Here is a 21,437-nt window from a genome sequence, read left to right on the forward strand (position 1 = left end):
CCTGTCCATCACCATCTCCCGGAGGTCACTCAAACTCACGCCCATTGGATTGGTGATGCCATCCAGCCATTTCATCCTCTGTTGTCCCCTTTTCCTCCTGCCCCCAATCCCTCCCAGCATCAGAGTCTTTTCCAATGAGTCAACTCTTCGCATGAGGTGGCCAAAGTACTGGAGTTTCAGCTTCAGCATCATTCCTTCCAAAGAACACCCAGGGCTGATCTCCTTTAGGCTGGACTGGTTGGATCTCAAGAGTCTTCTCCAACATCACAGTTCAAAAGCATCAATTCTTCTGCTTCTCTTAGGACAGTCCTATTATTGCATTATAAATTAATGCCTTATAACAGTTTTCAGTTGAGTACTGTATACTCAAGCAGCCTTGGAAATGCATAGATCTTTTGGAGAGAAAGCTCCACATCAATTAGTAATAAGGGTAACTCAATGTTAGGTATTCTTGTTTGTAACTTTAAAAATCACAAAAGCGTGAATAAGGGGGAGTGAGCAAAAGTTCACTCAAAAAGTGAACAAACTTGTAACAGGGTTGGAAACATACACGCCACGAGCACTGCTGAGGCTGGAGGGGCTAAAGGAAAAAAGGAGAGGCTGGGAGTGGCTTCTGTCTCCTTTTCCTTTCATTGCCAGGTACAGTAAGGTCAGAAAAAGCAAAGAGCTATTAGCAATTGGGTTTTATAGTTGGAGCCAGTATTTTTACCAGAGATTGAAAAACATGGGTGATTAGAAACCTGGGGAAAGGGAACTAGGCTGTTGATGCTGGCTAGACTGTATTTTTTTTTTCTTTTTTTAGGGCTTCCCTGGCAGCTCTGTCCGAAAGAATCCTGCGCTGCAGGGGACCTGGGCTTGATCCCTGGGTTGGGAAGATCCCCTGGGGAAGGGAATGGCTACCCACTCCAGTATTCTTGCCTGGAGAATCCCCATGGGCAGAGGAGCCTGGCAGGCTGCAGTTCATGGGGCCACGAAGAGTCGGACAAGACTAAGCACAGCACAGCAGAAAATAATTCCAATGCTAATTTCCCAGCTAGAAGAGAGAAATCATCTTTGAAGGTGGTGCGGTGTGATTCCATCAGTTGTGTTTTACTTTCAGTTTTAATTTTTCCCTGCTCCTAGTGAGACCAAACAAACTGACACGTGGGAGTTTGTAGGAGAGAAAGTCTTACTGCAAGGCTATGCAGGGTGGTTCATACCTTAAAAAAGTCCCAGCTTGCCGAAGTATTTCAGCAAAGCACTTTGAAAAGCCAGGTGAAGTGGGGTGGGTGGCAGGATCAGCTCGTGCACAATTCTCTGACTGGTTGATGGTGAGGGAACCGGTGGTATCACATGGGTTAACATCAGTCCTTAGGCTCCAGGAGGCCTGGAGCTGTGTGCTCACAGTTGTCTGTAGTTAACTTCTTCCATTTGGTGAGGGAGGGGAGTGGTTTCATATTTGCAAAACAACTCAGGAAATGTACAGCAAGTACTATTATCTAGGTACTTCCGAGAGGAGCTCTAGTAGAGGATGTGGGGAAAGCCCTGTTCCCCTCCCCCGAAAGGCCCCATGGGATCCTGCTCAGTTACATTAGAGTTTAATGCAATAAGGGAAAACTAGGTATTATCACAGACAACTGAAAGACAGGTAATTTATAGTTCTTTCATGTTTTTGTCAAAATTTAAATCACCAAACAAAAATTTGTGACAGAATTGCAAAGTGAGCAGAAACAAAGCTTGTGGTGTTGGATGAGATTCTCTTCTAGAGGACGTGTAAATGTCTTCCGAACTGCCCTGTCTTATCCTGCTCCCAAAGTCTGAGCAGACCGAATTCTCCGTTCCTCCTCTATATTTCTTCGCAGTGGGTCTGATGCAGAGAGAACGCTTGTCCTCACTCAGTGCAAAGACAATTGCAAAACCCAGTCAGCCTCCACCCTGAGCAGACAAACACACACCTCACTGTAGCTGAGGATGTTGTCTCTTCTGAGTCCCCAAAGAGTTCCAAGCTGCTCGAGAGGCCAATAATAATTGAAAGTACAGGCCTCAGGGGACTTCCCTGGTGGTCCAATGATTAAGACTCCGTGCTTCCAAAGCAAGGGGCAAGGGTTCAATTCCTGGTTGGGAAACTAGATCTCACATGCTGCTACTAAAACCTGCCATGGCCCCCCAAAAAAAGTACAGGCTTCAGAATCTGACAAACCAGGCTCTGATCATGACTTAATATCTGCATAATTCTTGATAAGTCATTAAACCCCTGAGCCAGATTCCCCATAATAAAATAAATACATATATTTATTACACATAAGTATGTATAAAATTTGGCACAATTATCAGCATGCAGTTACATGTTAAGTAAACAGTAGGCACATTATCATTAGGAAGAAATAAGGCACAAGGCTGTAATAATGAGACCATGTACCAGGTGGGAGTAACTCTCTGTTCATCAGGGCTATAGATACTGCATGTCCCTGGGGTAGAAATTAGACACATTCTCCTGAGAGACTTATGGACTCCAGTTCCTTATAACTCTCCCCTCTGGCCCCAAGGATAAGTCTCTAGGCAACCACTGGCTCAGGATGACCTAAGCATATATTCACTCCCAAGGAATTGTTTTCATTATAACTGAAGCTCTCCTTCAGCCAGTTTACTTTTCTCAGAAAAGTGAAAGTGAAGTTGCTCAGTCCTGTCCGACTCTTTGCAACCCCATGGACGGTAGCCTACCAGACTCCTCCGTCCATGGGATTTTCCAGGCAAGAGTACTGGATTGGGCTGCCATTTTCTTCTCCATTACTTTTCCCACAATAAACACCTAAAATTTAAATTTCCTCTTATCTTTGTAATTGACATTTGTGTGACCTCTGCACAATAAGAAACCATATAAGCCATATATTTTCTATACGGCTAAGTCAACTTTATCCAGACTAGACAAATCCAGCCATTGTTTGCATCAGCTTTTATTGCAGATGGAAGAACACAGCTTGTGATGTTTAGCTCCTCCTTTACTGTCCTTGAAAGATACACAGACAGAAGCAATTGGAACCCAAATTAAAAAAAAATACTGACAAGAATAAAAGATGAAGAAGATGTTGATTTTATTATTTAATCATTTAAATTTTTTTACATTTCCTAAAAAGATACATGGTCTAGTGAAAAGAAAACAGTTTAAAATCAACATAACACCATTCTGGCTCAACCTCTAGCACTGATTATCTATATAATCTTGAAGAAGTCATTTGTTTTCTTTTGTCCACAAATATTCATATGTAATGAGAATAAAGTTTGTTATCTTACCATGATTCTCTGAGTATGTACGTATGCACACAGAAGTAAGAAAGAAGTGAAAATATATGTATATGTATGTTTATATTTGCATACCAAATGCACACGTACATAAACAGGCTTCTTAGTTTTCCATGAGAAAGCTGATAATGAACAAGGGGGCTGGAATAGCTGATAGGCAGTGTCCAGTCTTACGCTGATAGCATCTGCTTCTAGCTTTTTAAAATGCTCCATCCAAGGCAACTGAGAAATGGAAACTTGCTGGAAGTACAAATTTTCAGGCCCGACCTCAGACCCATCCTCAAACTTATTGAATTAGGGGCTGCGCGGAGAGACTCAGCTATCTTTGTTGCAACCTGCCCGCCAGGTGATTCTGAAGTGCACTAAAATGTGAGAACCACTACATTTAAACATTCCCAGGGAAGAACTATAGGCTAGAGGAGAGACAGGAATTAAACGGGGGAGGGGGGAAGGCAGGATAGTCTACAGAGATCCTGAGTCACAGGTGGTAGGAAGAGATTTGGGGAGACAGAGCAGTGGCAGGCACAGGAGAGTGTTATTTATGGTTGTAGGACACCGGTGTGGTTGTAGAAAAGTGGGCATAAGCCCAAGGGAAATAATAATGCAGTTAGTCCCATGTTAGTCATTTGTTCTCATGCAGTCATTTCTGCTCCTGTGCTAAGACTGATGGCTTTAGAACCTTTTTCCTGCAGTGGATCCTAAAGGAAGATAGTTAGGATAACTATCCTGTTTCTAGTCACAGCTGTTTCTGACCTCTATCATCACTACCATAGAAATTTGAGACAGGGAGAGTTAGGGCTTCCCAGACTAAGCCTGTTTGTCTTCTGGTCTTTTTCAACAATTTAAAGTCCCCCTGATTCTAGTTTTAAGTGTCCCCTCATTGGCAGTCAAGGACTGTGTGTATATTCAGAAAAAGGAAGAGAACTCCTGGAGTTCCAATGGGCTAGAGGTGAACTTGCCTAGAGAAAGCTGGAGGGGTGAGAATCAGCCTATGGAACCGACAAGGCAAGAAGTCACTGTGGATGCTCTTCACGAGATTAATGGATGTAGTGTTGTCATCCACGATGTTGCCTTGACAGGGGAATCCCCGGCTTTGCAACTTTCTGGCCAACGTGAGGATCACCAGCCGATTATAACCTTTCCTGCGATGCTCAGGCATGGTGTAGCCATGGCACATGGTGGCAAACTGGTCCATCATAGACCAAGACACGGGGTTCCCCTTGTCATCACGGACACACACACTGGGGAAGCAGGAGATGAGGTTGGCGATGTACCGGCGACACTGTTCATTGCCACCCCGAGACCAAGTCTGGTTGAGTAAGTCAACATCAGCAACACTCAGGTAGGTTAGTTGTAGGGAAGAATTCATTCTTGAGGAAAATGACATGGGAAGAAATATGAACTCAGGATCATACGATGACAAACAAGTATTTATCTCTTTTTTATTCACTTCAAACCTTGGGGAATCTTAGTTCTCCCACCAGGGATCAAACCTGGCCCCAGCAGTGAAAGCACCCCGTCCCAACCACTGGACCTCCAGGGAATTCCCCAATTACTTCTCTTTTTACTTTGATTCAAACTGAGAAAGCATCCTGGAGATCAGTTCAGTCCAGTCGCTCAGTCGTGTCCGACTCTTTGTAACCCCATGAATCGCAGCATGCCAGGCCTCCCTGTCCATTGCCAACTCCCGGAGTTCACTCAGACTCACATCCATAGAGTCAGTGATGCCATCCAGCCATCTCATCCTCTGCAGTCCCCTTCTCCTCCTGCCCCAAATTCAGTCTTAAATTGAAGAAAGTAGGGAAAACTGCTAGACGATTCAGATATGACCTAAATCAAATCCCTTATGGTTATACAGTGGAAGTGAGAAATAGATTTAAGGGCCTAGATCTGATAGATAAGAGTGCCTGATGAACTATGGAATGAGGTTCGTGACATTGTACAGGAGACAGGGATCAAGACCATCCCCATGGAAAAGAAATGCAAAAAAGCAAAATGGCTGTCTGAGGATGGCTTACAAATAGCTGTGAAAAGAAGAGAAGTGTAAAGCAAAGGAGAAAAGGAAAGATATAAACATCTGAATGCAGAGTTCTAAAGAATAGCAAGAAGAGATAAGAAAGCCTTCTTCAGCAATCAATGCAAAGAAATAGAGGAAAAGAACAGAATGGGAAAGACTAAGACTAATTTTCTCTTCAAGAAAATTAGAGATACCAAGAGGACATTTCATGCAAAGATGGGCTCAATAAAGGACAGAAATTGTAGGGACCTAACAGAAGCAGAAGATATTAAGAAAAGGTGGCAAGAATACACAGAAAAACTGTACAAAAAAAATCTTCACAACCCAGATAATCACAATGGTGTGATCACTCATCCAGAGTCAGACATCCTGGAATGTGAAGTCAAGTGGGCCTTAGAAAGCATCACTATGAACAAAGCTAGTGGAGGTGATGGAATTCCTATTGAGCTATTTCAAATCCTGAAAGATGATGCTGTGAAAGTGCTGCACTCAATATGCCAGCAAATTTGGAAAACTCAGCAGTGGCCACAGGACTGGAAAAGGTCACTTTTCATTCCAATCCCAAAGAAAGGCAATGCCAAAGAATGCTCAAACTACCGCACACCTGCACTCATCTCATATGCTAGTAAAGTAATGCTCAAAATTCTCTAGGCCAGGCTTCAGCAATACGTGAACCGTGAACTTCCTGATGTTCAAGTTGGTTTTCGAAAAGGCAGAGGAACCAGAGATCAAATTGCCAACATCCACTGGATCATGGAAAAAGCAAGAGAGTTCCAGAAAAACATCTATTTCTGCTTTAGTGACTATGCCAAAGCCTTTGACTGTGTGGATCACAATAAACTGTGGAAAATTCTGAGAGAGATGGGAATATCAGACCACCTGACCTGCCTCTTGAGAAATCTGTATGCAGGTCAGGAAGCAACAGTTAGAACTGGACATGGAACAACAGACTGGTTCCAAATAGGAAAAGGAGTACGTCAAGGCTGTATATTGTCACCCATCCTGGAGATAAGTGCCTAGCAAATACTAGAATATTTTCAATAAATAAGAATCTATCACTTACCACTTACAAACATCTTTAGGATTTCATTTTTAATAGGACAAAACACTCATTATATTGAGTCTAAGTCTTTCCTTCAAATTTTATGCCCACTTGTTATTGTCCTCAGAATAGATGAAGGCAATTATTTCATTTTTCTGGAAAACAAACCTCAGACTTGTTCTTATTAAGTCCTGAGTCTGCTGACACCCTCTCAGAGGCCTTGAATAAGTCCAGATACTGGGGCCTCTAATCTTTTTCTTCATAATAATAAATGTTTTAGGATAGGACCCCTACATTTATGTAACCATGTCCACAAAAGAAATATAAACTGCTTAATGTTCTAGGCATTTGTAGGTGCTTAAGAAATGCTAGCTCTTTCAGACCTTTCCCTAAACATTCTGGAAAAAGATTTCAAAATCCATGGGTATTAAGATTAACAACAACAACAAAAAAAAGGACAGAAATTGTTGCAGTTTCTAAGAACTGAGACAGGTTACTTAGTTGCAAGTCTCTGGGGGCTGGTTGTGTTTGAATTTTCTTTCATGCTTGAAGTTATTAATATCCTAAGATCATCCCCAGTTAAGAGGCCACTGATGTCATTCTCACTATGTCTGTTTTTAAAATGATTGTTTGACTGCCCCAGGTCTTAGTTTCAGCATGTTGGATCTTTTACTTGCAGCTGGTGAGATATAGTTCCCGAGCAGGGATTGAACCTGGACACCCTGAACTGGGGGCGTGAAGTCTTAGCCACTGGACCACCAGGGAGGTCCTGTACCACCATGTCCTTCTTTATGAAGTAAAAGTTTGTGTTTTCTCATATATATGGAATTTAGAAAGATGGTAACGATAACCCTGTATGCGAGACAGCAAAAGAGACACAGATGTATAGAACAGTCTTTTGGACTCTGTGGGAGAGGGAGAGGGTGGGATGATTTGGGAGAATGGCATTGAAACATGTATAATATCATATAAGAAATGAATCACCAGTCTAGGTTCGATGCAGGATACAGGATGCTTGGGGCTTGTGCACTAGGATGACCTAGAGAGATGGTATGGGGAGGGAGGTGGGAGGGGGGTTCAGGATTGGGAACTCATGTACACCCATGGCAGATTCATATTGATGTATGGCAAAACCAATACAGTATTGTAAAGTAAAATAAAATTAAATTAAAATTTAAAAAAAAGAAAACAGGAAGATTCATTAGTTGGCACATAATAACAAAAAAAAAAGTTTGTGTTTTCTTTTATTAGTGGTTATGCAATGTTAGCTCATATTTCAGGTATTCTGTGGGACCTGGAGCTGGGCCATTCGCCTAACCACTAAGCAGGGGGAAAGAATATAAATAAATGCAAGCAATAACTGGCTTAACAGGATTTTTTCATTTAATTCTCGAAAATAAACTTTCGAACAAAGTCAAAGAAGCTTCAGGTAGTGATGTCACTACAAATGAAAACACTAAACCACGTGTTTCAGGAGGGACATTCGAGACAATGACCTTGTATGTGAAGGGCAGGTATCCAAAATAAAGTGTACAAATTTGGGTAATGATTTAGGTTTTAAAGATAAATTGTCTAACTTCCTATGCAGAAAGGAGCAATTCAAATAAAAATTTGATTTAAAAAAGTCTGACGGGGGATTGAAGAAAATTTTAAATAACATCTCAGGGATATGACAGCAAACAGACTTGTTGAGTAGCTCAGTCATGAGCAGCTCTTTGCAACCCCATGGACTGCAGCATGTCAGACCTCCTCGTCCTTCACTATCTCCTGGAATTTTCTCAAACTCATGTCTATTTAATTGGACAGACTGTAGGGAAACTCTAAAGGACAAATAGCGTGATTTTTTTTCAACCAAAAGTAACATGAGAAATAAAAAAAGATGAAAGGGGTATCTGTCTGTCAAAAGAAACTTAAGAGAGATATTAACCAGTTGCATATAATAACCAGGTGCTTATTCAAAACAAATAAAGTGCTAAAAGTTTTATGATAATTGGGAAAATGTGACTACTAACAGGTCATTTTATATTTAGGAAATAGTGTTCACAAAATTTTAAGGAAAGAGCTAACAAAGAAGGCTCAAGGCCACTGTTTTTAGAGAACCTGCTTGCCAAGCTGGCCTTTGGCTGCTGCTGCTGCTACTAAGTTGCTTCAGTCATGTCCGACTCTGTGCGACCCCACAGACAGCAGCCCACCAGGCTCCTCCACCCATGGGATTTTCCAGGCAACAGTACTGGAGTGGGGTGCCACTAGGTGTCAGGTAATTTTGATTGCTGGAGGAGTCCTGCCATTCCCAGAACTGGTAAGAGTGGTTAGCTTGGCATGTTTGTACAATCGATGTAATTTATGCTGAACACCTGTTTTCCTCCTGGGCGTCTAGGAAATTGGTCTAGTCAAGGCTATGGTTTTTCCTGTGGTCATGTATGGATGTGAGAGTTGGACTGTGAAGAAGGCTGAGCACCAAAGAATTGATGCTTTTGAACTGTGGTGTTGGAGAAGACTCTTGAGAGTCCCTTGGACTGCAAGGAGATCCAACCAGTCCATTCTGAAGGAGATCAGCCCTGGGATTTCTTTGGAAGGAATGATGCTAAAGCTGAAACTCCAGTACTTTGGCCACCTCATGCGAAGAGTTGACTCATTGGAAAAGACTCTGATGCTGGGAGGGATTGGGGGCAGGAGGAGAAGGGGACGACAGAGGATGAGATGGCAGGATGGCATCACGGACTCGATGAACGTGAGTCTGAGTGAACTCCGGGAAATGGTGATGGACAGGGAGGCCTGGCGTGCTGCGATTCATGGGGTCGCAGAGTCAGACACGACTGAGCGACTGAACTGAACTGAACTGGCAGAAGGTACCTCCAGTAAAAAAATCTTATTTGTGTTGTCACAACTCATTGCTGAAAATCAAACGCATACTGCGTGACTCTGCTCAGGGAGGCCTCTGGGAAGCTTGTGCCTGGTTTCCTCTGGACTTTGCCAAAGCACCTTTTTCCCCTTGTGCTGATTTTGCTTTATATCTTTTCATTATAATAAGTTATGCTGCTAAGTCACTTCAGTCATGTCCGATTCTGTATGACCCCATAGACAGCAGCCCACCAGGCTCCCCCGTCCCTGGGATTCTCCAGGCAAAAATATTGGAGTGGGTTGCCATTTCCTTCTCCAATGCATGAAAGTGAAAAGTGAAAGGGAAGTTGCTCAGTCATGTCCGACTCTTCACGACCCCATGGACTGTAGCCTACCAGGCTCCTCTGTCCTTGGGATTTTCCAGGCAAGAGTACTGGAGCGGGGTGCCATTGCCTCCTCCCATAATAAGTTATAGCCACGACTAAATATATTGAGTCCTGAGTCCTCTTAGCCAATCACTGAACTTGTGGGTAGTCTGGGGGACCCCTGACACAGAGGTGATGTTACTATAGCACTTAAAAAAAATTCTTGGGAATTCCCTGAGTGAATTCAATGTGTTCACTTTTGGGGACAGGGTTCGATGCCTGATGGGGGAGCTATTAATAAGATCCCACAAGCTATACTATGCTATGCTTAGTTGCTCAGTCATGTCTGATTCTTTGCAACCCCATGGACTGTAGCCCACCAGGCTCCTCTGTCCATGGGGACTCTCCAGGCAAGAATACTGGAGTGGGTTCCCATGCACTCTTCTAGGGGATTTTCCCAACCCAGGGATCGAACCCAGGTCTCCTGCATTGCAGGTGGATTATTTACCATCTGAACCACCAGGGATTAATAAGATGCCACAAGCCGTGAGGCCTGGCTAATAATAATAATAATTCTTTTTTTGGAGGTATAATATTTAAGTGGCTTCCCTGGTGGCTCAGACGGTAAAGTGTCGTATAATGGAATAATATATAAGATATTTCCTTCAGAATAAATCAGGGGGTGGGAAAGATAGAGATCTGGATAAAAGATTCCTAACATAATAAATCTTGTACTTTTTGTACATTTTTAAAATATGCATGTATATTTAATGAGCACAAGCTTGGTTATATTTTTAAAATTCAATTAATAGGAAAATGTATTGTTGAAAAGGTTACAGTTGGATTGAACAACAAACAAACAAAATTGAGAACTGCATTATTTTGTGATTGAAAGAGGCAGGTGTTTAAGATTTTTTTTTTAAAGTATATTGGTGTTGGAGGTTAATTACACTAGTTTCTCAACTCTTGTGTTTGAAAATTTTCATGACTGAAAAAGTAACAATAAAATCCAGTTGCTTTATGTGACTTAAAATGTCCCTTCTTTTCTAGGTTTAGTCTTGTTTTGCTTAATAATTACTTCAACATACACCACAGAAGTGGAGAAAAGTAACATTCAGTGAAGTGGTTAGTTTCATTTGCTTACAAGAAACATGCAAAGAAGGTATTATACATCAGTTTTTAGGAAGAATTGATCGAGGCTCAGAAAGGTAACCTGGAGAAGAAACTGGCAACTCTCTCTATTCTTGCTTGGAGAATCCCATGGACAGAGGAGGCTGGGAGGCTAGAGTCCATGGGGTTGCAAAGAGTCAGACACACTGAGCGACTAACACACACACACACACACACACACACACACACACACACACACACACAGAAAGGTAAGGCAAAATGGAAAGTAACTAGTGAATGACAGATCAGGGACCACAAAGTAAAAGAATGCAGATATAAACTAACACACCTTCTGAAGGGCACACTGAGCGACTAACACACACACACACACACACACACACACACACACACACACACAGAAAGGTAAGGCAAAATGGAAAGTAACTAGTGAATGACAGGCAAAATGGAAAGTAACTAGTGAATGACAGATCAGGGACCACAAAGTAAAAGAATGCAGATATAAACTAACACACGTTCTGAAGGGCTGGATCCTGGAATTAGGCTTCTTTTGGTTGTTTCTGGCTCTACAGTTTGCCCCTAGGTGTTATTTCAATTCTGTTCAAAAAGGGAATAATAATGGTACTGTTTTATAAGGTTGTAGAAAGGATTCAAGAGGCAATGTATTTAAAACTTTAAAACATTTAGTGCCTGGCATAAAAGACACGTAAGTCAGCTAAACACCTTCATCCCTGAAACAACGAAAAACAATTATAACCACCTTGGGCACAGACAACAGAAGTTATTTAGAATTATTTGGAGGAGGAGGATGCCCAGGAAATGATTTTTTTGTGTATTCTGTGAAAAAACTGTCCATAGTTAATTACTATGGAGAGAGACACAGATTTGATTTTGCAGGAAATTATGAGCAGTCAAGCACAGCAAAAAGGAAAAGAGTAAACACATACACACATTTAGATTCAGTCATCTAGATCCAATATTCCTTAATGGTATTCAGTATTCCAGGCAGTTTGTACTGCCATGGCATAAATTCTCCCCCAGAAGAAGCTTGTTTACGTACAAGAAACTGGTGTCTGCAGCTGAAATCGGAGGTAAGCAAGCGGACTTGAAGGAAGCTAGCTTTACATCCACCTGCTTTGAGTCAGCAACAGCTTTGGAAACATCGTATAATTCACTCTGCAGCCCTGCATGTGGAAACACACAATGAAAAAAAAAAATGTGGATGCTTTATCTGAAAATGCCAAAAGCAATTTGTTTTAGTATTTCCATACTTGGTATCATCAATACCACCAGCTTCCCACCTTGTATTATCCTAACCACTTTGTATTCATACATATATTATCAGAGCTACTCCTTTGTCTGATTTTCAAGTCTTGTATGAGATTTTCAAATTTCCATGTTGACCATGATCTTCCATGGGAATTTCTGATGGGACTATCCCTTAAGAATTTGTAATGCTTTATGGGAACTTTTTATTTTCTTGACTTCTCAGATTGATCTTAAGCCCCTGAGGGTAAGGGATGTTCTGGGAGTATGAAAGAGCTTCAATTTATTTGGCAGGGCAATCTTACTTTAAAGACTGTCTTTCAGTCTCCTGCCTAAATGCCCATCACGGCAATGTCAATATATAAATTTAGACTGGTGAGGTTTATTCTGAACTTAACTTACCCAGCACTCACTCATTTGTCGTAGCTATACTGTATTCTCTATAAACCCTTATTCAGTACTTCTTGTATGTAAAGTGCTGTGCTGGGCATAGCTTCAGAGTGGGACATAAGAATGGCATGGTCTCTGTTCTGATAGTAATTACAGCATGACAAGGGGCTTGTTTACTTAGAACTGACTGTCCACTTCTCCAAATCCTGATCTGCTCTGTCCTTTCCATTCTGGCTGCTATTGCTTGAATGCTCTGGAAATTGACTTTCCCACTTCCTTTCATTTCTAATTGCTTGCTTCCTTCTCCTAGGAAATCACTTCCTCTTGAAGAAAACATGAACAGCAGGTCCTGGTGAACACAGACTGTGCTCTGAGCCTCGGCTTCTCCATCATGGAATTAAGTCTAAGTAAAGATAAGCAAGTCTTCAAGTTAATGCTATTAAAATTATAGATGCTGTGGCTAGCACTCCATATTAAAACACTGAATTACATCTAAGTGGTAGTGAGCCATGCTGACTCAAGGTGTGGCTGGTAGAAATTAAAAATTCCAACAGAATTTTTTTCTTCTAAGCTAGACTGAGTCAATTCTTTCTAAAGGTCATCCTAACATTAAAACAAAACCTTTTAGACTTATAAGATGTAACAGGTAACAAAAACTGCATAAAAGGGATAGCTTAATTAGAAATAATTACATACATTTTGACTACTTCTAAAGCCACAGAATAGAATTTGATGAGCTCCCTTCTATGTATCACTCTCCCAATCTTTTAATCACAATTCTTCTCTCTCCTCCAAAAATAATCATTATAATAATTTTTAAGATACCCATTTTCTTGTTTTCTTTACAGTTTTATTATCCAAGTCTGCATCCTTAAACACTATAGTTTGATTTTGCCCACTTTTTGTCTTGTGAGTCTTTTCATCAACAGACCTTTCAGTTCCCACTAAAATCCTCTCTCCCCCCTTTAAAAACTTCTTTCGTTGGAGAATCCTGGTGGTTAGGGCCCTCTAATCACCAAACAACAGGATTTGTTGTTTAGATTTTGCCAATCATCTCTCCATGGTGCTGTGGATCATGTCCTTCTATCTGTTGACAGGGTATCATTTTTAACAAATGATATTCTCCTTTCTCAAGGAGAAAGGAATCTCCACTTCTCGTTCTGCTATTGGCCACTCCACCTCCTTAGAAGGGGAAGGGTTGCTAACTGAATAAGCCAGAACTTGGGACATTTTTTTGGTTCATAGTTACCAGTGAGCAGGCCTTTGAAACTTTCAGGCTGGTGCTCATGTAGACAAGCTCTCTCGTTCATGCAACTAGCAGTGAGCAACAAGCAGGGCCTGTCTGGGCAATTATGCATGTTTTTGTTTCCTGTGTACAGCAAACACAAGGAGTTTGGCTCCTCTGAGTCCATTAGAGGATTAACCCTGATTTAACATTGTTTATGGATGGTTTGTAGATTAAAAATGACAAAGGCATCCCTATGCAGGGTGTGTTCTTGCTCTAAATACCCAGTACTGAAGCAGCTTCACTGCCTAAATCCTGATCTATCCTCCGGCCCAACTAGTAGTTCTGACCTCGCCTGCAGAAAGTAAAAGGCTGTTTATATGTAGCTGATAGGCTTTTAGGGAGGCTCATGATTTAGAGATGTTATAGAAATGGCACCTTTTTAGGTTCTCTGAATAAGAATAGTAAAGACCCTGATGACTTCTTAGAAGCTATTCAGTGTCCTAAAGAGATTACAATTCTTACCACAGAACCCTACAGTTGAGACCACATCAGAAGTCAAGAGCCTGTATGGCTCTTCATGGTAAACGAGGGGTTTTACCATTCCAGCTCTACTAGGTGCTATAAATCACATCTCTCCCCACCAAACCCTCAGGAAAGATGACTATCAATTAAAATGAGTATAACTCACAACAAATAGCTCAGCCTTCTGAAAAAAAGTATTGGCAATTAGAGGGATGGTCTCTCCATAATGATGAATTCAGGGGATTTGAGGATATTAACCAATAATACCAAAATCCATCCAGTAACTGCCATGACTTTTCACATCAAGAAGGAGATATACTCATTTCCACATTAAAGTAATCCTGGTGAGATTTTCCTGAATTGTTAATTAGATAAGCAAGTGGTTGAATTACGCCTCACTTCTAACCAGCATAACAGGGGTAAATCTGTAAATGTGTGAGAGTTTAAAACTGCCTCTAGAAAGTCTTTTTGAGCATTTGCAAGGGGATTTTTTAATATATATATATATATATATACAACACCCCAAGTTTTTAGGTTATGAATTTACATAAATCATTATAGGTGGACAGAAACTTTTCATGTAGAGGGCTTCAGCTACTTCTGGCTGGTAAAAATTACCAGAATTCATTTATCTAACATGGCGGTTCCTACTTTCTTGTCAAATGATCAAGGAACTCATTTCACTAGAAGAGCTACACACAGTAACTTCATTGCCTATATCAACTCCCAATCATTATAAAAAGTTGAGAGAGCAAGTGATACACTGAAGTCAAAGCTATCCAGCCAAATAATCAAAAGTCTTAATCTGTTTCAGTCTTGGCCTAAAGTTCTTCTAGAAGCATTGATGGTTATGCAGTTATCTCCTTGGAGCCCACATATACTCTTTCCTTATAAAATCATTTCAGTTTATCCTATGCAGACCAGTTGATTATCTTTTTCAAGAATCATTTGCTTTAGAAAGAAGAAAGGCTTACCTATTGGCTTAGACTTAAATTAGATTTCCTTTAAAAGATTATGATAGGAAAGAGTTAGAAGTAATAAGGAGAAATATCCTATGATATTCACTGATACCATTTTTTGAAAGAAAAAAAAAATCAGTTAAAAACAGCCTAATTTAAATGGCCTCTGCCAACCCCAAAGGCCAAACCTCATAAAAAAAAAAAAGTATTGCTATAAGACTGTAATATATAAGCTGTTAATATATAAAATCTATGTAAGTGTATTTGTACATATGTGTGCTTATATGTGTGAAAAGTGTGTCATATTTATATATCTGAGAGATATGACGAAAAGAAGAAAGAAAAAAAATGCCTGTCTATTGTCTTGTACTTGACCCACCCTGTATTTGAAAAACTTGGTCCCAGTTGATAACACCATGTTCTTCCAACAGCTGTCGGTAAGCATTGACATCTTTGTAGAACACAGCATAGGCATTAGTATAATGGTCCAGGTTGTCTGTCTCAGCCTAGGATAGAAGACATAACCACAAACACATGAAACACACCACCTTTGATCATGTGAGCCTCTCCTTTGTCTCAGAGGCAGAATGGGGAGGATGCTGTCTTTTTCAATCTTCTTTCATGTGTATCCATATGACCAAAGTCAATGATCATAAGGAATCATCAACCCAGTGGGAAAACTAGTATGTACAAGTGTATCTGCTTCATGCTTCGAGGGGTTATCAAACACTAGAGAAATCATCCTAGTGAACACATTTAGACTGGAGGTTTCCATATGTCTGATACTCCAAAGCTAGTCAAATTAGAAGCTAATAGTGAAGTGGATAGCTTGTTAAGCTATGATGGTTACGATTTCCCCTTTAGTTCATCTTTTCATTTCAGTTGGTACCAATTCTTTTTTGCCTTTTAAAACTGTACCTCTTTCTGCCGCCGTGTGATGATGGCTTTGAAGTCAGGCCATGAATCCAACACCACTTCCTTTTGAAAGGGATTCCCACGATTTATGTTCATCACTGCTCCATAAACCTGAGGCAGAGAACCCAGAGGAATAGCTAGTCTTATTATTAACAGTTTGAGAGGCTTATTGCTCTTTTCATTTCTTGTACTAGTGCAAAGTTATGGCCATGAGGGGAAATTATAAATATACACACATATATTCACAACCCACACACATATAGACTTCTCCCTTGTTATTTCATCAATGCACATGGAAACTGTTAAAGTGTCTATGACAATCTATGAAAATGCTCCCAAAACTTAGTTTTCTTTTTTAGCACAATGGTGAGAGGTACCAAATCAATAGGCTTACCAGACAGGGTCTTGGAACATAGGTCAGTAATACTTAATGAATCAGCGTCTGATATCTAGATATAGAGTTCATATGCCTTTTAAAATTTCTATGGATAATTTTGATGTGCAGCTGCTTTTGAAGTTTACTACACTATCTTAACGGAGAAGGCAATGGCACCCCACTCCAGTACTCTTGCCTGGAAAATCCCATGGACGGAGGAGCCTGGTAGGCTGCAGTCCATGGGGTTGCTGAGAGTTGGACATGACTCAGTGACTTCACTTTCACTTTTCACTTTCATGCATTGGAGAAGGAAATGGCAACCCATTCCAGTGTTCTTGCCTGGAGAATCCCAGGGATGGCGGAGCCTGGTGGGCTGCCGTCTGTGGGGTCACACAGAGCCGGACACGACTGAAGCAACTTAGCAGCAGCACACTATCTTAAAATCATATGTGAAGTACAACTACTCTTTCAACCTTGAATTACAATTAAATATCACTTGAGACTGAGATACTATCCCCCAGAAAAAAGGCCAAAAAGCATATCCTGCATTTTAGATTTGATAGAGCAGGTCTGTATAAGCATTCCCTAAGGGTTGTAACTATGTCTTATTCACTGTTATATCCATGGAGTCTGATAGAGCTGACCAAATGCTTATTGACTAAGCAATACTGAAGTATCATTAGAATTCTGTTCTGTGACTTTTCACATTTTTTTTCCACTAAGAATCAAAGATTCTGTCCCACAAAGCAACTTCCATAGGTTATCTCTGTGCTTCTAGAGAAAACAAAGTTGTGGTGGTAAGGAGGAGAGCTAAGATATAAGCCAGTGTTCACAGCAGTGTTTTTATAATATGGTAGACAGAAACCAGAAACAATATCCAGCAACAGTGGAATAAGTCAATAAATTGTGGCATATTCCTACCATGGATTACAAAAAGAGCAACATGGTATTGAGCTTGTCCAGCCAAAGAAGCTGAGTTCAGAAAGATACTTACTGTGTGATTCAATTTATGTTACATTCAAAGACAAGCAGAATTAAATGATGACTTTAGAAGTTGATAGTGGTTACTACGGGAGAGCAGGGAAAGATATCGACAAGAAAAGAGTACGGAGTGGGGGAAGAACGGTGTTTGATGTACTGTTCTTTCTTGAATGGAATAGAAGTTACATAGATATTCACTTTGAGAAAATTCACTGAGCTATATCATTATGTTTTGTGCACTTTCTAGTGTTATGTGGGTGCGTGCCAAGTTGCTTCAGTCCTATCTGAATCTTTGTGACCCTCTGGACATAGCTGTCCAGGCTCATCTGTCCATGGGATTCTCCAGGAGTGAAGAAATCCTCCAGGGGATCTTCCCAACCCAGGGTCTCTTATGTCTCCTGCACTGGCAGGCAGTTTCTTTACCACTAGCACCACCTGGCAAACCCCTTCTAGCATTATAGTTCAATGAAAAAAGTTAAATTATAAGAGCTTAGGAGCCTACATTTTACCTCCTTTATCACTGTCTTAATTCAAATCACTCACCTCATCTCAATGCCTAGAAGATGATCCAACTCTCTCCTGTCTTACCCAAACTGGGACCTCACTCAGATTTTCGCATAGACAGTATCTTTCTAAATGTAGTCTAATACTAACGTGCAACATGGATCACGCTTAGTGAAAATCCACCAACTAAAGTGACCTGGAAGGGTCATGCTTGTTCTCTTCATGATTAAATCCTGGAATTGAAGATCTTACGTGTACAGAATAATACATTTATTAACATGGTTTCACATGAGGAAAGCATAATCTATATTCAAGAATGTAACTTAAACATGGTTGAAATGTTCACAAGATTAGAAGAAAAAAGAAACCTCTTTACAAATATTCAGATTCTGGAAAAATAATTAGTTTGTAAAAGATCAGAACCAACCGAAAGCTTTGGCATTGGTTGAAACCACAGGGGGAAGGAGAGGGTAGGATAAATTGAGAAACTAGCATTGACATATATATGTTATCATGTGTAAAACAGATAATTAATGGGAAGCTGCAATATAACACCGGGAGCCCAGACTGGTGCTCTGTGACAACCTAGAGGTATGGGATGGGATTGGGGAGGAAGGCTTTACAGGTAGGGCCCCTAAAGAATCAGTCTATATAATATAGAATCAGTCTATATTATCACTGGTTCGTGTTGTTGTATGGCAGACACCAACACAACATTGTAAAGCAATTGTCCTCCAATAAGAAAACAAACAAATCCTTTCAATAATTTATTTATCCAAAGAGTGAGTGTTGAGAGGAGATGCAAAGTGACTAGGAGGGAGTAAAAATGCTAGAGAAATGAGCAGGTAGAGCTTGTGAAGGAAATCTGGAAGGTTATTTAAACATTTAAGCCTTAAGATTTTCCTGGTGGCTCAGATAGTAAAGTGTCTGCCTACAGTGTGGGAGACCTGGGTTCGAAACCTGGGTCGGGAAGATCCTCTAGAGAAGGAAAGGGCAACCCACTCCAGTACTCTTGCCTGGAAAATCTGGTGGATAGAGGAGCCTGGTAGCCTACAATCCACAGGGTCGCAGAGTCAGACACAACTGAGCGACTAAACTAGATTTTAAGCCTAAAGTGAGATTATAAAAATGCAGCCATAAATTCCAGTGGGTGGAGGAAGAGGAAACAACTGAGACTACCTTTTCTTTATCTTTTTTATTCACTAAAGGACTTAGTGTTTACTGAAAGGGTATTTTGAAACCATGGTCAAAGAACAAAGCCAGGCATTATATAACAAAGAAATCATTAAAGGAGGATAAAGAGATTTAGGGATAAAAAGACTCAGGGTAGGAGAAATAAGAAATTAGGAGCAAAGAGCTAAGCAGCTATTAAAGAGGAGATTTCTCAGAAAGGCATCCATCTGTGCCTATACGGTTCATTTCCTTAATTCTTACTTCAGATGGTGCTGTGAGAGGCAAGCATTTCCAAAAAACACTCAATTTGAAACGTGATAATCTGGATTTAAGTCTGAATTCTAGCACCTGGAAATGGGGAAGTTATTTAGTAATATTACCTGTACAATTATAATATAAATATCTGCCTATTCAGAGATTTTAATATTACAGGGGAATTAATTTTAGAGAGGGATTGATTAGGTGTTTTTGAAGCTCAAATGAGATAATGTGAAAGATATTTCAAAAAAATTATACATACCATTCAGGCCAAGTCAACTAATCTGAATTTAGAAGTCTTTAAAAAATAAAATTTTAACAAGTAAGAAATTACCCTTCTGCCATTTAATAAAATTTAGAACTGAAATTTATTTCATAAATAGTCCAATCTAGCAGAGCCTGAATTTTCCTAGCAAGACTGTATCTAGCAAGACTGTCAAAAATATAACTAACTGCATTGTATCCCCAGTCCATTGAATCAGTTTCTAGAAGGAGAGGATTGGGAAACTGTATGTTTACCAAGTACTCCCGGAGTCTTACCATTAGGAAAATTTGGGAAACAGCTATAATAAGTCTGATATTATTTCACAGATTAATAAAATAAAGATAGAACTATTCAATGTTTCATACCTTGAGTGATTCAGGAAAGTGACTCTTCAGCATTTTTTCCAAGATCAGTAATTTGGTAGAACAGTTAAGAACCTGCATCTTCTCTGTAGAGTGGAGAGCTAGTAATTCCACCCCTATTTAAAAACATGAAAGGATGTATTTAATTTTTGTCTGTTAACATTTAAAGCTATCCTGAAAGACCCTTGAAACTTATTGTTTGTCTTTGTTTGTTTAAACTGGGCTTCATTCACTTTTTCTCATATAATGATATGGTGGCTACAACTGGACCCGAGGTCTTCTGCGGAGAAACTCTGGTGTGGGTCTTGAGATGATCGGTGAATTTCTAATATGAAGACTTGGTGAATACCATCTCTTTTAGGAGTGAGCTAGCTGTAGGTCTTGGAAATGGCATCAAAAGTTATTTAGTGGTTAGAACTCCCTGCTTTCACTGCCAAGGACATGGGTTCAATCTTTGGTAAAGTAAATATGATTCAGCAAGTGCATCCAAAAAAAGAAAAAAAGGGGAAAGTTGCCCATGGAGGCAGTACAGCCCCTGGCAGAGGTACAGAAAGTCACCAGTTCAAGATATTGTCAGTAACTTCTTAGACACAGGGGCTGGGATGATGCTAGTGCCACTGGGGACAGGGATGTGGTACTCAAGGACAAAGCCAGAGCAGCCAGTCACCTTGCAAGGGTTGGTACGGGGCTTGTCAGTCTTCCCAGTAGCCTCACTGCATAGGGATAAGGGTGCAATTCTTTTTAACTGGAGTGTAATTGCTTTACAATGTTGTGTTAGTTTCTGCCATATAATGAGTGAATTAACTATATGTATACATTATCGCCTCCCTCTTGGACCTCCTTCCCACCCCCTCAATCGCACCCATTTAGGTCGTCACACAGCACTGAGCTGAGCTCCCTGTACCCTACCACAGGTTCCCAGTAGCTATCTATTTACATATGGTAGTGTATATATGTTGGGCTTCCCTGGTAGCTCAGCTAGTAAAGAATCCGCCTGCAACACAGGAGACCTCAGTTCTATTCCTGGGTCAGGAAGATCTCCTGCAGAAGGGATAGGCTACCCACCCCAGTATTCTTGGGCTTCCTTGGTGGCTCAGATGTTAAAGCATTGGCCTGCAATGCAGGAGACCTGGATTCAATCCCTGGGCTGGGAAGATCCTCTGAAGGAGGGCATGGCAACCCACTCCAGTATTCTTGCCTGGAGAATCCCCATGGACAGAGGAGCCTAGAGGCCTACAGTCCATGGGGTCGCAAAGAGTTGGACACCACTGAGCAACTAAGCACGGCACAGTGTATATATGTCAGTCCTAATCTTCCGAATCATCTCATCCTTCTCTTCCCCCCACTGTGTCCCCATGTCTATTTTCTACCTTTGGGTCACTAGTCCTGCCCTGCAAACAGGTTCAACTGTACCATTGTTCTTTTTTAAGATTAATTCTGAATGCCACCTTCATCTGAAGAGGGAAGAAAGAGAGAGAGAAGGAGGCCCTGGGATATGTCAATCAGAAGCACTGGAAATGGAAAGTTCACAAAACTGGATCCTGGGGAGATGTGAGTGTCTGCACT

General features: G+C 40.7%; 1 protein-coding gene across 1 annotated transcript; it reads right to left on the reverse strand.

The window, feature by feature from the left end:
• Nucleotides 1–4,222: 4,222 nt before the first annotated feature.
• On the reverse strand, nucleotides 4,223–19,952 carry GLYATL3 (glycine-N-acyltransferase like 3). The gene is made up of 5 exons (XM_052649630.1): nucleotides 19,875–19,952; nucleotides 15,956–16,063; nucleotides 15,417–15,543; nucleotides 11,733–11,856; nucleotides 4,223–4,649 (listed from the first exon to the last, which is right to left on the reverse strand). The coding sequence occupies exons 1-5, from the start codon at nucleotides 19,950–19,952 to the stop codon at nucleotides 4,223–4,225; spliced, it is 864 nt and encodes a 287-aa protein (XP_052505590.1).
• Between the last annotated feature and the right edge of the window lie 1,485 nt (nucleotides 19,953–21,437).

Source organism: Budorcas taxicolor, chromosome 11 (genome assembly GCF_023091745.1).
Source record: "Budorcas taxicolor isolate Tak-1 chromosome 11, Takin1.1, whole genome shotgun sequence".
Classification (NCBI taxonomy): domain Eukaryota; kingdom Metazoa; phylum Chordata; class Mammalia; order Artiodactyla; family Bovidae; genus Budorcas; species Budorcas taxicolor.

What these genes read in the sequence shown, in the direction of transcription:
- GLYATL3 (XM_052649630.1), bottom strand. Translation starts at nt 19,952, where the DNA reads ATGCAGGTTCTTAACTGTTCTACCAAATTACTGATCTTGGAAAAAATG. An exon ending in TCACACGGCGGCAGAAAGAG is followed by an intron (nt 15,544 to 15,955) that starts GTACAGTTTTAA and finishes CTTCTATCCTAG; the next exon opens with GCTGAGACAGACAACCTGGA. An exon ending in CCAAGTTTTTCAAATACAGG is followed by an intron (nt 11,857 to 15,416) that starts GTGGGTCAAGTA and finishes TTCCACATGCAG; the next exon opens with GGCTGCAGAGTGAATTATAC.